The sequence below is a fragment of the Hyperoodon ampullatus genome (genome assembly GCF_949752795.1).
Source record: "Hyperoodon ampullatus genome assembly, chromosome: 11".
NCBI classification, from domain to species: Eukaryota; Metazoa; Chordata; class Mammalia; order Artiodactyla; family Ziphiidae; genus Hyperoodon; species Hyperoodon ampullatus.
This window is the reverse complement of record NC_136924.1, coordinates 95,642,769-95,658,766: the sequence shown is the minus strand read 5'-3', so window position 1 is coordinate 95,658,766 and position 15,998 is coordinate 95,642,769. Positions and strand designations below refer to the sequence as shown.

Here is a 15,998-nt window from a genome sequence, read left to right as displayed (position 1 = left end):
TTTAATTTTTAAATTAAATTAAATTAATTAATTTATACGGCAGGTTCTTATTAGTTATCCATTTTATACATATTAGTGTATATGTGTCGATCCCCATCTCCCAATTCATCCCACCACCACCCCCCCCGAACCTTGTTACTTCTTTTTTTTTAATTTTTAAATTAAATTAAATTAATTTATTTATACGGCAGGTTCTTATTAGTTATCCATTTTATACATATTAGTGTATATGTGTCGATCCCCATCTCCCAATTCATCCCACCCCCCCCCCCCGAACCTTGTTACTTCTTTAACTTACTACCCCAATTCCAAACTATGTTTAGATTTTTCACTAATTTAGCTCCCAAAGTCTGAGTTTCTTGGTCCTGTCAATTCTTCACAAATCTATTGTTTAAAAAGTAAAAAAGCTGCTTGCTTTGGCCACTTCTTAGGTCCTATTTCTATGAGACCTCCATGCTCACTATTAAGATTTCTTTCTTTTTCTAAAATAAAAAGAATTTTTAGCCCAGCCATGAGAACTCAAGAGGGTTAGAGGGGGAAATTTCCCAACAGGTACATGGAATGTTGTAAGTGCTCAGTAAATGTAAGCTATTATTATTTTCTCTATGTATGCTATATTTTGGAAAATCCATGAATTCATTCACTCAACAAATACTTATGAAGCATCTCTGAAGTGTCAGATGCTGGAAGAAAGAAATAGATTATGCATGCTTCCCAGGACCAAAGTTTTTATAGTGTACTATGAAGAAGCCATGCAGACAAATGAGTGTATTAAAGTGTTACTGGATTAAACTGGATTAAAGTGTTACTGCATTAAAGTGTTACTGGAACCGTGGTATAAATATGTGTGAGACAGGCAGGAGTACAAAGGAGGGACGTCTCTTGGAGGGAAGAGAGTTCAGAATATCATAAAAGTGGTACTTGAATTCAAGCTTGGTAGGTGAGCAAGGAGGAAGAGAAAAGGCAGCAGGCATGAAAAAGCCTGACATCTACTGGGTACTATGCAGAGTTTGGTGCAAGTATGGACAGAGGTGATGCTACAATTAGTATACAGATAAGAGTGAGATTATACAAGCCTGTGCCATGTTAAAGAGTTTGGATCTTATTCTTTTTTTATATATATAAATTTATTTATTTATTTTTGGCTGCTTTGGGTCTTTATTGCTGCGTGTGGGTTTTCCCTAGTTGCGGCGAGCGAGGGGGATACTCTGTTGCGGTGCGCAGGCTTCTTATTGCCGTGGTTTCTCTTGTTGAGGAGCACGGCCTCTAGGTGCACGGGCTTCAGTAGTTGCAGCACGCAGGCTCAGTAGTTGTGGCTCGCGGGCTTTAGAGCGCAGACTCAGTAGTTGTGGCACACAGGCTTAGTTGCTCTGCGGCATGTGGGATCTTCCCAGACCAGGGCTCGAACCTGTGTCCCCTGCATTGGCAGGTGGATTCCCACCAGGGAAGTCCCCAGTCATTCAATTTTTAATTACAAGCAGAGAAGTAATTAAATTTTAGATATGTTTTTTTTTAAGGAATATATTACACAAATTTATTTATAATGAATTTTTATTGGAGTATAGTTGATTTATAATGTGTTAGTTTCAGGTGTACAGCAAAGTGAATCAGTTATACATATATATATGTCCACTCTTTTTAGATTCTTTTCCCATAGAGGCCATTACAGAGTATTGAGTAGAGTTCCCTGTGCTATACAGTAGGTCTTTATTAGCTATCTATTTTATATATAGTAGTGTGTATGTGTCAATCCCAATCTTCCAATTTATGCCTCTCCGCACCCCCTGTAACCATAAGTTTGCTTTCTACATCTGTGACTCTTTCTGTTTTGTAAATAAGTTCATTTGTTCTTCTTTTTTTTTTTTTAGATTCCACATATAAGTGATATCATATGGTATTTGTCTTTCTCTGTCTGACTTACTTCACTCAGTATGACAACCTCTAAGTCCATCCATGTCGCTGCAAATGGCATTATTTTGTTCTCCAGGTATATTTAGACTGATGTACCTGAAATACATCTAGATGTTGTTAGGATAAGGGATGAAACTCTTGAGAGAGGTCTCATCTCATAGAGATTTAGTGTGTTCATAGTGTTCCACTGGTAGTTGAAGCTGTGAAATCAACCAGAGTGAACAGGTAGAACAGGGTTGTAAACTCAGACATCTTAGGGACCAAGCAGACAGGGTGTAAGAAGACATTTGATGGTGAAAACTTGACAGAGATTTGAGTGTTAAAAATAACTCACTTTCCCCTTAATTTTTATATAATGGCAAAATAAACATTTCAATAGCAAAGATATTTGGCAAATTTCTCTTGGATTGGAGGGGAGATAGGGAGTCCAGGAGACAACAGGGTGTAGTGGGGACTAGGATGATGTCAGGGATGGAGGTTATGAATGGGTTTAGCAACATGGACTTCCATTCACCAAGACTGACTTGGCTATAGCCACTGCTGTGTGCTCCATCTGCCAGCAGCAAAGACCAATACTTTGTCCCCAGTATGGATGGCACCATTCCCCGGGGTGGGTGGTCAGCCATCTACCTGGTGGCAGGTTGATTACATTGGACCACTTCTGTTTTGGAAGAGACAGCACTTTGTTCTTATTGGAATAGACACTTACTCTGGATATGGATCTACCTTCCTTGTATGCAATGATTCAGCCAAAACTATCATCTGTGGACTTATAGAATGCATTATGCACCATCATGGTATCTACACAGCATTGCTTCTGTCTGAGGAGCTCACTTCATTGCAAATGAAGTGCTGCAGTGAGCCCAGGCTTATGGAATTGACTGAACTCACAATGTTTCCCATCATCCTAAAGTAGTTGGCTTGATATTATTACTGTAGGGGGAACAGCCTCGGGACTTCCCTGGTGGTCCAGTGATCAAGACTTTGCTCTTCTACTGCAGGGGGCACGGGTTTGATCCCTGGTTGGGGAACTAAGATCCCACATGCCACGCGGTGCATCCAGAAAAAAAGGGGGGGCTTTTAGAAGACTTAGTTATAGTGCCAGCTAGGTGGCAGTACCTTTCAGGCCTGGGGCAACGTCGTCCTCCAGGAGGGCTGTATGTGCTCTAAATCGGCATCCAATACATGGTCATGTTTCTCCCATAGCCAGGATATACAAGTCCAGGAATCCAGGGGTTAGAAATGGGAGTGGCATTGCCTACTCTTATTGTATTGATACACTAGCAAAATTTTTGCTTCCAGTCACCAAGACCTTATGCTCTGCTGATCTAGAAGTCATGCCCTGTGGTTAAAGTCAATAGAAAACTACAACAGCCCAAGCTAAACAGGACTACTACTGGCCCAGACTCTTCTTCAGGAATGAAGGCTTGAGTCATTCCATTAGGCAGAGAATCACTAGAGCTGAAGTGCTTGCTGAGGGCAAAGGGAATATGTTCTAGTCTTTTAGCAAGTTTGATGATTAAAATACAATATTGTTGTCTATAATCACTATAGTATGCATTAGACCTCTGTATACTACTTTTTTTTAAAAATTTATTTTTGGCTGCGTTGGGTCTTCGTTGCTGCAAGTGGGCTTTCTCTAGTTGCGGCGAGCGGGGGCTACTTTTCGTTGTGGTGCACGGGCTTCTCGTTGCGGTGGCTTCTCTTGTTGTGGAGCACGGCTCTAGGCGCATAGGCTTCAGTAGTTGTGGCACGCGGGCTCAGTAGTTGTGGCTCACGGGCTCTAGAGTGCAGGGTCAGTAGTTGTGGCACATGGGTTTAGTTGCTCTGCGGCATGTGGGATCTTCCTGGACCAGGGCTTGAACCCGTGTCCCCTGCATTGGCAGGCGGATTCTTAACCATTGCGCCACCAGGGAAGCCCCCTGTAGACTACTTTTGGCATGCAAAGGAAATATGGAATGCGTAGTGGAAGAAAGTAGTATTTATTCCTACTTCTTATGACCATGTGACCATGTGACCAGTTGCCGAAACAGACTGTAATTGTCATGAGTATTTCTTCCCTTTTTGGTTACTGTATTAATCTGCTCGGGCTGTCATAACAGAATACCACAGATTTAGTCACTTAGACAACAAAGATTCATTTTCTCACAGTTCTGGAGGCTGGAAGTCCAAGATCAAGGTACTGGTGAGGTTGGCTTCTGGTGAGAACTCTCTTCGAGCGTGTAGATGGCTGCCTTCTTGGTGTGCCCTCACATGGCCTTTCCTCTGTGTGTGTGCACTCATGGTATCTCTTCCTCTTACAAGGCCATTAGTCCTATTAGATTCACACCCTACCTTATCATCTCATTTAACCTTATTTACTTCCTTAAAGGACCTATCTGGGGACTTCCCTGGTGGTCCAGTGTTTAAGATTCTGAGCTTCTACTACAGGGGGCATGGGTTCCATCACTGGTTGGGGAACTAAGATCCTGCATGCTGCACGGTGCAGCAAAAAAAGAAAAAAAAAAAACCCTATCTGACACATAGTCACATTGTGAGTTAGGGCTACAATGCAAGAGGTTGAGGAGAACATAATTCAGTCCATAGCAGTTACAAATGTGTGTGTGTGTAGCAAATATTTTTGTTTGCATCCTTCTCTGATCCCCGTATCATCTAACATAGATGTATTGATAATAATTAACTTTATTTTATTTTATTTTTTAGCCACACCGCAAAGCATGCGGAACTTCCCCCGACCCGGGATTGAACCCATGCCCCTGCAGTGGAAGCGGAGTCTTAACTACTGGACAGCCAGGCAAGTCCGATAATAATTAACTGTACATCATAGTATTTAAGATACAGTGTATCAAGGAGAAGAGTAAACATCACCCACACTTTGTATTTTCTTACTGGGAAAGGGCACGTTTTTGGTTGTACACAGGATAGTTGTGTTACGTTAGGTAGAAATATGACTTTGCTATTTTTTTTACTTGGAGATTAAATATGGTTTAAGGAGATGTGTATGGGTGTCGTGTTGACAAGGGATGAGCTATGACGCTTGATTTTATGTGTCAACTTGGCTAGTCAAAATAGTACCGTTATTCAGTGAAACATTACTCTGGGTGTTGCTGTGAAAGTATTTTGTAGATGCAGTTAACATCTGCCATTAGCTGACTTTATGTAAAAGAACATTATTCGTACTAATGTGGGTGGGCTTCATCCAATCAGTTTAAAAGGCTTAAGCAAAATAGAGGTTTTCCCGAAGAAGAAATTCCACCTGTGGACTGCAGCTTCAGCTCCTACCTGAGAGCTTCTAGCCAGCTGGACTACCCTCTGGATTTTGGGTTTATTGGATCCACAGAGCCACATAGCCAATTCCTTGAAATAGATATCTATATATTAAGTTGGCCAAAAAGTTCGTTCGGACTTTTCTGTACGATATTACAGAAACCCGAACAAAATTTTTGGCCAACCCAATACATGTATATGTATAACCTACAGGTAGAATCCTGACTGATTCAGCTGTTTTGTATGTTACCTATGAATAAACTCAAAGTTAACACCTAGGTGTTGAAAGTGGCAGTTGACATATTTGGTTTGTTGAATTTGGCGTTCATTACTAACAAAGTTCTTTTCATTTGGCCTATTTAAATATTTCTTGATCTTTAAAAAAATACATTAAAAACTCACTCACCTTTGATATTATTTGAACGATATTAGCAAATATATATTGAGTAAAAAATAAAATAATATTCTAGGTATATTTTATTCACTTGGGGGTAATTTAAAAAATAAGCTATTTTAGAATAAGATTTACAGAAAAATTAAGAAGACAGTACATGAAGTTCTCATATACTCCATACCTAATAACCCCTATTATTAAATCTTAGATTAGTATAGTACAATTGTCACTACTAGTGAACCAATATTGATACACCGTCATTAACAAAAGCCCATACTTTCTTCATATTCCTAAATTTTTAATCTTTTTTTTGGGCGGCGCTGTGCGGCATACAGAATCTTAGTTCCCCCACCAGGGATGGAACGCGGGCCCTTGGCAGTGAGAGTGTAGAGTCCTAACCACTGGACCACCAGGCAATTCCCTTATCTTTCTTTTTTATTTTAAAACACTTTATTGTAAAAGTAATGCAAATTAAAAAAAAACAAACCTGAACTATTGAAGAAAGACAAAGTCATTCATTTACTGCCCTGCCATAGTTAGTAATTTATTTTTTCTTTTTATTATATGCTTGGTGTGTTATTTACAGCCATGATCATACCCATTCACACATTCCTGTATCTTGCTTTTTAAACTTAACATAGCATTTTCTTATGTCTTTCATTATAGTTATTACTAAGTTTTTTTTTGTTTGTTTTTTTGTGGTTTTTTTGCGGTACGCGGGCCTCTCACTGCTGTGGCCCCTCCCGTCGCGGAGCACAGGCCCCGGACGCGCAGGCTCAGCGGCCATGGCTCACGGGCCTAGCCGCTCCGCGGCATGCGGGATCCTCCCGCACTGGGGCACGAACCCGTGTCCCCTGCATCGGCAGGCGGACTCTCAACCACTGCGCCACCAGGGAAGCCCGAGTTATAACTAACTTTTAATGAGTACATAATGTACCATTCATTGGCTATATATTTCTGCTTTGGGACTATTTCCTTAGACCAGGGGTTGGCAAACTACTTTATGCCAGTGTTACTCTTCACGAGGTCCTGGTAAACAAAGAATGCTATACACTTCGGTGGCATCTCCTATATCTAATTCCATCAGTTTTAGGTACTTAGAGTGGGTACCCATCCTGGGAGCCGACAAGCGGACGCCACCGAGCTGAAAACACCGCCTCCTAGAGCCCCGGAGCCGGGGTGGGGCGGGCTCCCAGGGGCGGGCTCCCAATCTCTGGGGCGTGGCTGGTGCTGCACCTGCGCGCCGGCCGGAAACAGGGGCGCCGGCGTCTAGGTTCCGCTTTCCGGCTGCCGGCTACCTCGGGGCAGGAGGGCTCAACTCTATTTTCCTTTTCTCTTCCAGAATCCCGTCCAGGATACCACATTACGTTTAGTCATTATGCCTTCCAAGACTCCCCTTGGCTGTGACAGTTGGTTTATTTTGTTTTAAGGACTCCCATTTCACCCATGTCCTCATCTATTCTAGATTCTATTTCCCTTTTTCCTACACTTTTTCTCTACTTGTATTTTTTTTGCTCTACTTGTATTTATTGCCTACTCCCTGAACACATAATTTGTTTCATACTCACTTTTAAAAGCATTATAATTTTTCCCTAAGATCTTTATCTTAAGGATGGCGGGTGTTCTCTGAAATGTCAAAGGTTAAAGCTAAAAAAGATGGAGAGCCTTCCTCCAGCACCCAGTTTGGGTCCTCCCACCAGTGCCCACTTGTAAATAAAGTTTCATCAGAACACAGCTAATGTCCATTTGTTTACATATTTACTGTGGTTATTTTTGTGCAACAACAGCAGAATTAAGTTGTGAGGGCTTCCCTGGTGGCACAGTGGTTAGGAATCTGCCTGACAGTGCAGGGGACATGGGTTCGAGCCCTGGTCCAGGAGGATCCCACATGCCATGGAGCAACGAAGCCCATGCGCCACAACTACTGAGCCTGCGAGCCACAACCACTGAAGCCTGTGGGCCTAGAGTTGTGCTCCGCAACAAGAGAAGCCACCGCAATGAGAAGCCCGTGCACTGCAATGAAGAGCAGACCCCACTCTCTGCAACTAGAGCAAGCCCACGTGCAGCAATGAAGACCCAAGACAGCCAAAAATAAATAAATAAATAAATTTATTTTTTTAAAAAGTTGTGACAGAGACTATATAGCCTGCAAAGGCTAAAATATTTACTTTCTGGCCCCTTACAGAAGAAATTAGCTGAAACCTGCCCTAAACTTTTAAGTGGCTTGTAATTCAGGCTCTTCCAAGCAATGCCACTTGGAACATCTTTGTGCATGTAATTTATTTATACTTTAGACAACTTAATTGCGAGGAATTGACAAAAGTTGCATCACTGGATCTATTTAATAAAGATGTTTTCAAGGCTTATACTGTCCTTCATTATCTCTCTTGTAATATCCTACCTACAATATAATAAGGGCGGTGGTAATAAGCATGGAAAGGAAGGCCCAGTGCTCTGGTAGGTAGAACTTCTTTGGTCCCTATTCATCTAGACTTGTGAGTTTACACTCTGGAAGAGCATATTTTCAGTTTTGACTTAAAGTCAACTAAAGAGGGATGTAACAGTAATTGGAATGAAAACCAATTGAAAGAAAAGCTTTACTTTCTCCTGGAGATGAAAAAGCAGCTGAAGTAAACCCTCCAGGTGTCAAAGTGTGTATGTAATGCCATTCCAGGCTAGCTGAAGGGCCAAAAGGCACTGGGAGGGTTAAGTAAGGGAAACAGGTAGCAGTCTCAACAATGACGTAGCAGTGGCAGCATTGAACAAAGAGAAAGCTATGAGTGTCGGTTGATAGAAGAAACATGTGTCTTCCACCCCTCCGAACATATCCTAGGCATAAATTTGTATACAACTGTAATTAAACTGTCCCCAGGTGAGAACATTCTAGAGCAACTATCCTATATTTTTGACAAAAATAAAGAAAAAACAAACCCCACTTTTATCTGGAAAAGTTTTATTTTTCAGCAAGAAAACTTAGGGAATGGGGGTAGCTAAGTCAACCCTGACTATCTTCCAGGTAAAAGATGAAGCAAAGCAGTCTGATGGGTCTCAAATTCCACCTTTTATGAATAAATTAAGCATCGTTAAGTACAGATGCCATCTTCTAAGAGAAAGAATTTGTAATGGTTGAGCGTAGCACTGATGGGTGTAGGCACCACAGTCTGTAACCTCCTGTCAAATTGAACTGGCGGTCGGGTAATTAAACACCGTTTACTTTACGCCAGTGTTTACTCTCCATGGGGTCCTGGTAAACAAAGAATGCGATACACTTGGATGGCATCGCCTATATCTAATTCCATCATTTTAAAGTATTTAGGGTGGGTGCCCATCCAGGCGTCCTCGGGAGCCCACGAGTGGTCGCCATCGAGGCGAACACGCCTCCTCAAGCCGCGGCAGCCCGCCTGCTGGGGCGGCTCCCAATCGCAGGCTCTCCCGAGCCCCGCAAAGCCTTGCGCCGCTGGTGCTGCACCGGTGCGCCGGCCGGAAACAGGGACGCCCGCGTCTAGGTTCCGTTTTCCGGCTGCCGGCTGCCTAGGGGCAGGAGGGCTCAACTCTATTTTCCTTTTCTCTTCCAGAATCCCGTCCAGGATACCACATTACGTTTAGTCATTATGCCTCCCAAGGCTCCTCTTGGCTGTGACAGTTGGTCTATTTTGTTTTAAGGACTCCCATTTCACCCATGTCCTCATCTATTCTAGATTCTATTTCTCTTTTTTCTACATTTTTCCTCTACTTGCATTTTTTCTCTTCTTGTATTCATTGCCTACTCCTTGAACACATAATTTGTTTCATACTCACTGCTTTTAAAGGCATTATTATTTTTCCTTAAGATCTTTATCTTAAGGATGGCGGGTGTTCTCCAAAACGTCAAAGGTTATAACTAAAAAAGATGAAGATTCTATGGTCACGGTAGATAGCTAGCATTTTTAGGATTCTGTTTTCCTCTTGCAAAATTCAGATTAATCACATTCTTCCATACTCACTTCTACAAATTATAGGTAGTGCGGTATGGTTTTGGGGAAGTTGGAAAGGCAGATTTTAGTTTTGAGGTTAGTCAGACCCGGGTTTGAATTCCAGATCTACCATTATTCCAGCTATTTGGATCTTGGGCAAGTTCATTTAACCTGATTTCTAGTTCCATTATCTATAAAATAGCTATAGGGAAGGGAAAACTTTACGTCTACCCTATGGTCTCTGACTGGGACCAAGAATTAAGTCGACATAAAGCAGATTAACAAGAGAAAAGCATTTCATCTTACTTAATATTTTTACATATGTGATTCTTCACAGGAAAATGAAGACTCAAAAAGCAGTTAGTGTATCATTTTTATGGCTTAATTTTCTGTGATGACCACCTATCTTCTAACATAGGTTGCTAATATAATTGTGGCATCTGATTATGACCAAAATGTAGAGATAAATAATAATTGCCTAGGATAAGTTGAAAATTAAGAAACTGGACAGGAAATCCCTGGCGGTCCAGTGATTTCATTGCTGAGAGCCAAGCCACAGGGCATGGCCAAAAAGGAAAAAAAAAACAAAAACTGTACAAATGATTAACATTAAGTACTCCCCATAAACCCTTTAAAAAAATTATTTAGGCTGCTCGGGTCTTAGTTGCGGCACGCGGCATCTTTTAGTTGCTGCATGCAGACTCTTAGTTGTGGCATGCGGGATCTAGTTCCCCGACCAGAGATCGAGCAAGGGCACCCTGCATTGGGAGCGGGGACTCTTACCCACTAGACCACCAGGGAAGTCCCCCCATAGACTCTTTAATCATGAGAAAGCCATGATAATAAGATTTTTGTCTACTTTGCTCATCTAGCACCTAGCATCATGTCACTTATATAGGAAGATGCTCAGTAAATATTTTAATAAATGCTAAGTGAATAAAAATATTTTTAATACAGATTTTGATGAAGAGGGGCCATGAACTACATAATATTGCAAATTGAAAGAATTTAAAAATTACACTACATAAAAGCAAGCACTACTATGAAGAAAATATTTTTCTGCTATAAAATGCTGTCATCTCATCATCTAAAAGAAATTGGATATTAGATTCCACTGAATATCAAATTTTAATCTTTCACCATAATGTCTTACATGAAGTAGAAGTTCTGTGTTTGCATTCCTTTTTATGGTTGTCTGCAGGCTGCACATTCATATTCGATGTGTATTGAGTGTCTAAATTTTACTGTGTAGGTACTGTGCTGGGCTTGTTCACATGAATTTTTTTTTTTTTTTTTGGCTGAACCTCGTGGCATGTGGTATCTTAGTTTCCTGACCAGGGATCAAACCCACGCCCTCTGCAGTGAAGCGCAGAGTCCTAACCACTGGACTACCAGGGAATTCCCCACATGTACTTTTTTAAAGAGGCACTGAGCATAGTGGTTAAGATAATTTTTCTCAAACTATTGCACTTTGGACACTTACATAGAATTAACTAGGATGCCTGTAGAAAATGTAAATTCCAACAACAATAATGATGTAATATATTCCAAATCATTGAATTGTACACTTTAAGTTGGTAAATTGTATGTCCATTGATTATATCTCAATAAAGCTGTTTTAAATATTAGACTTGAGATGCCATAGCCCAATTCCAAACTCTGTAAATTAGAATTTTGGAAAAAGAGGAGGTGGTGACTAGAAGTTTGTACATATAACAAGCATCTCAGTTTTTTTTTTTTCAGGTTATTTTTTTACCCACAACATTTTGAGTTCAATTGGAAGTTTCTGACTAGAAGACTGTTCAAATCCTACTAGTTGATGTAGGACCTCAGTTTCTGTATCTGTAAAACGTTAACAGCTGTAGTAGCTACCTCATGGGGTTCTTGTAAGAATAATAAGAGAGAGGGCTTCCCTGGTGGCGCAGTGGTTGAGAGTCCACCTGCCGATGCAGGGGACACAGGTTCATGCCCTGGTCCGGGAGGATCCCACATGCTGCGGAGCGGCTGGGCCCGTGAGCCATGGCCGCTGAGCCTGCGCGTCTGGAGCCTGTGCTCCGCAACAGGAGAGGCCACAACAGTGAGAGGCCCGCATACCGCAAAAAAAAAAAAGAAAAAAGAAAAGAAAGTATCATATTAATAATTCCATGGACTACCTGCAGACTGAGAAGCGTCTGAGTTGTTTAGGAAGCCTTTTTCATGTCTCTTTGTGCCCTGAAGATGTTGCAGATGGTCCATATATTGTGCATCTTGGGCTAAAATTTGTAGTATTGAGTTCATGATTTCTTCCAAGCTCAGGTCTTTGATGCCATCCTCCGAAGATTGATTTGCAATGTAGTTCAGGGGAATCCAGTTATTCTGTGAACTAGATGTGCCCGTGTGGCCTAAAAATTAAGAGTGAATTAGTAATGAGTTTCTGTGATTTGGTTATAGGTGTAAGAATAGAGTCTAAGATAAGAGGCAATGAATTTGCTTATTATTTGATTTCTACTTAATTCACCCTGACTCCAACTTTCTGATTTTGTGACGTTGTCACCAGCTTCCAGCCCTTGTTGACATAGGTCCATGGTTGTCTTTCTCTAGGTCTTCTCTCCCAGATGCTCTGCTTGAATTTCAGAGATAAACTTCTCAGCACCAGTTTTACCTAAGAAAAGTCCTGAAAATATAGTTTGTTATAGAAACACATTCAAAAGCTCTTATAAATAAATGACTGAATTTTCTATTTCCTAGAAAGTCTCTGATTTGCAAAAAAAGACATTAAAGTTATTGAATTTCCAAGTATAATAAGTATTATTTATAATAAAAATGTTTCCAAGTAACATGCTTACAGCAAAATAAATAAATAAATAATATAAAGTACCAAGAATATGTTTATTACTAAAATTTCGATGATCACTGTCCAGCACTGGATTGGTTGCAATGACTCTAATTTCAGTGTATCATTGTTTCCCATCATTTCGATCTCTCCAAGTATCAAATAGAGTAATATAATTGTCTCCTGATAATTCACAATAGAGACAGTAAATATTTCCTTGAAAGTCTTTGTTCACCTGCCCTTGTTACCGACTGGGGTTCTTGGTTTCCTTAATCAATAGAAATTGATAACAGGCCTGAACAAGAAATCCAGTCAAGGCTTTATGGGGGCCCCTGCTGTAGCAGGAGGGAGTGAGAACAAGTAAGTTTCCCCTGCTCACTGGCTTGCTCCCCAAGGGAGCGAGATGGTTCCTTCTATGGGGTGAAGGTAGAGGTGTGTCCAGGGGTCAGGCCAGAGGGCTGATTTAGGGGTATGCCCGCCCCTTTGGTGGTGGTGAGTGCAGGGGGCTTGCGCAGTACCCCGCTTTTGCTCCGTACATCCTGTTTTTGCTCCCAGCTCTTCAGGAGTGGCAGTTGGGGTTTCGGTCTTTTTGTATCTTGTTGTCCGTAATTTGCCCCAATGATACACGCATGCAGTGATTTTTAGCCCCTTATAATTTCTTTGTATTTTGTTGCTGGAGGAGAGGTGTGTCCAGGTGCGAGCCCTGCAGCAAAGGGTCCCAGGTCCCAGCCTGTGTCACACTTAGACTTGCCTGTGTGGGTGCATGTGTGGGTTCAGTGGTGTGTGCTCAGTTATGCACGTAGAAAAATTCCTCATGCTGGTGATGGACTTACGCTTAATCCTGCCTGTTGAATCTGGGGTGACGGCAGTTATTTCATAAAAACTTAGAAAGCCATATGCCTTATAAATTTTTAGTTATTTATTTTTTCATTTTGAGGACAAGTGTCTAATTTACGAGAACAATATAACACTGGGATCTACATGTTCCACCCACAGAAAGGCTTTTATCTGTTCTTGGAGAATTAAAGCATTCACAGCAATACGAACTGACTGTTCAGGTCTTGTGAGAAAACTTAAGTCAACTTTGAAAATAGTTCATCTAAGTGTCCCACTTTCTGAATTTCCACCACCCTGGGGCTGCCAGTTGGCTACATCACAAAGGATAATGGGAACCTAGTTCCAATACTGGGGGAAATGAATACCGAAAACAGGATTTAGGGGTAGCCCTGGATTTACAAGGAAAGGGGACTGTTCATCATAGCAGTTCTCCGCTTGCATTGCTAACATTTTCCTTTTTACAAAAGTTCTCCACCTCCTCCCTCCAGAGCCCATTGCCAGGATGCTGACTGGGCCTCTTCATCGATAGCTTCTGGAAAGGCTTTTTCCACAACGGGTCTCCTGGAATGTTCTGCTCCATCTCTGGAGGATGCTCTGAATCAGTCCACCAGCATGAAGTTAGACTGGCAGTGAGCTGTAAACTCCGTCACAGGGTGCTGTTCACCTTCCATTTTAATGGTGCCAGCGATGCTGTCGTTTTCCAGGATGGGGAGGAAAAGCTGCACAAAGTCAGAGGTGTAGGGAGGTGCAATCACATCTAGCACCTCGGTCACAAAGTAGCGAATGAGGGAAATGTCGGTGTCCCCCTTCTCCAGACACCTGCGGATGTAAGTGACCACAGGGAGTACGTAGCCTTGGCTGAGCAGGTGCACCATCCTGTCCAGGAGAGTCTTCTTCAACTCCAGCTGCTCCATCACGTCCAGCTGGGAGTGCTGCATCTCCAAGAGCTTCACCAGCAGCTGCAGGACCTGGGGGTGCAGGAGCTGGTGGCAGGTGCTGATCTGGTCCAGCAGCGCCAGGTGCACGGGGGTGCAGTGGGTCTGCAGCTGGAAGCACTTCGGCTCTGATACGCTCCAATCCATCCACTTCAGCATACCCATTGCCACCACTGGAAATCTGATACACTTATAGAGGGTGCTCAGCTCTGCCACGAGCTCAGAAGCCCCTTTCTTCTCAGCACAACACAAACTGTGAACAGTTTCAATGGCTTTGGCCGTTGACTTCAGCTCGCCTTGATTGATGCTCACACGCCTGTCCTTCTTCCAGGTCTCCACCACGCTCACTGCATATGCCAAGATATGGATGTACTTGTGCTTGTGGTCCGGGTTGATCCTGGCCCCTGGTTTAAAGAGTGAGTTCATGAAGAGGTCCAGGAAGGCCGGCACCCGGATCAGTTCCACAGGAGGCGGGTCCACGCTGGTAAACAGGTTGAAGAGGACAGTGATGTCGGCCGGATTCAGGGCCCCCTTGGACAACATCGCCCCAAGGGCCTGACACAGCTTGGGGTAGGAGGCAGCTGTGCCCAGTGCGAGAGAGATCCGACTGGCATCGCGGCCTCTCTCCTGGGCGAAGCGCTGCACCTCCTGTGCAATCCTGCGCACGGCCCAGCCCCTTTGCCCTTCCTGGGCCAGCACGGACATCAGGACCTGGGCCACCAGGTACGTGTGCTCCCCGTGGCACACCATCTTAGCAAACTGAGGGAGATTTTCTGCAAGGTTGTCTTCTCCTCCATCCAAAAGTGTAGCCAGAGAGGTACAGAGAACTCTAGAAAACACTTCCAACTGCTGGCAGGCTGCCGCCACGCCGGTGATCTCCCCGTGGTATCCCGCATTGGAAATCAGTTTGACTGTGAAATTCAGCATCAAACAGTCTGGGTGCGCTTCAGTCAGTTGGTAAACAAGATCTCTCCACGTGGGGTGTGCAATCATTTGTTCAAGCCAAGCGGGGGTCTCTCCTTCTTCAGTAAAGATAGAATCTGCTTTACGGGGGTCGAACTGTTTCATCAGTAAAGTCTTCAAGTGATTTTCCACCGTCTGCTGAACCTGCACTGGTTCAACCCCCGTCTGAATGAGCCACTGGGCCAGCAGGTTGACGGTCTGGGCCACAGCTGTGTAGTTGTCTGATAAGAGCCGGATCACCTCCTCCGGAGACCCTCCTGCCTGAAAATACCTCATCAGAGTGTTAAAGATGGAGGGTTCCATGATATAATCCCTGGTAGAAAATTTCTGCAGGCATTCTTGCTGGACCTGGGCGTCCTCTTCTCCCTGTGCATCCCTCCTCTCCTGCTGGCCGCCCCACTCTGCCGCGCTCCCGAAGTCATCCTGGTCCAGGTCCATGCTGATGCCCGTCAGGGCCCTCGCGTCCTCTACCCTGGCTGCCTGTTTAGGAAGAGAAACAGGATTATGATCTGTTCCCCCTTCTTTTCAAAGCTTTAATACTTAAAACTGATCTTTCTTGATAGGAATATGCATTTTCCTGAGTAGATAATAGGAGGACAGTTCTACTGTCTACTTTTGATGTAATTTGAGTCTTATGGCCCAGAGATGATTTCATTGGCCAATTGAGATGCTTCTCTATAATGACCACATGCTGCATGTATACTCAGATAAAATTATTACTCTTTTTAAAAATTAGGAAAAACTATACTTTCTCCAGACAACTAATATATTCTCTCAAAATCTAATCACATGTCCCTTTAACCTTTGGCACTCAAGAGATCAAAAGTAGTAATTCTGAAACAAATCTTGACTCAAAATTAGTGACTAAGATCAAATGCCTTGGTTTTTTTTTTTTTTTTTTTTTTTTTTTTTAGCGGTACGCAGGC

The 15,998-nt window shown here is 42.8% G+C and overlaps 1 protein-coding gene across 1 annotated transcript; it reads right to left on the bottom strand.

The window, feature by feature from the left end:
• Positions 1-13,773: 13,773 nt before the first annotated feature.
• LOC307060742 (negative elongation factor C/D-like) lies at positions 13,774-15,510 on the bottom strand (the record flags this gene model as incomplete). Its single annotated transcript, XM_079715453.1, has 1 exon — positions 13,774-15,510. The coding sequence occupies one exon, from the start codon at positions 15,508-15,510 to the stop codon at positions 13,774-13,776; it is 1,737 nt and encodes a 578-aa protein (XP_079571579.1).
• Between the last annotated feature and the right edge of the window lie 488 nt (positions 15,511-15,998).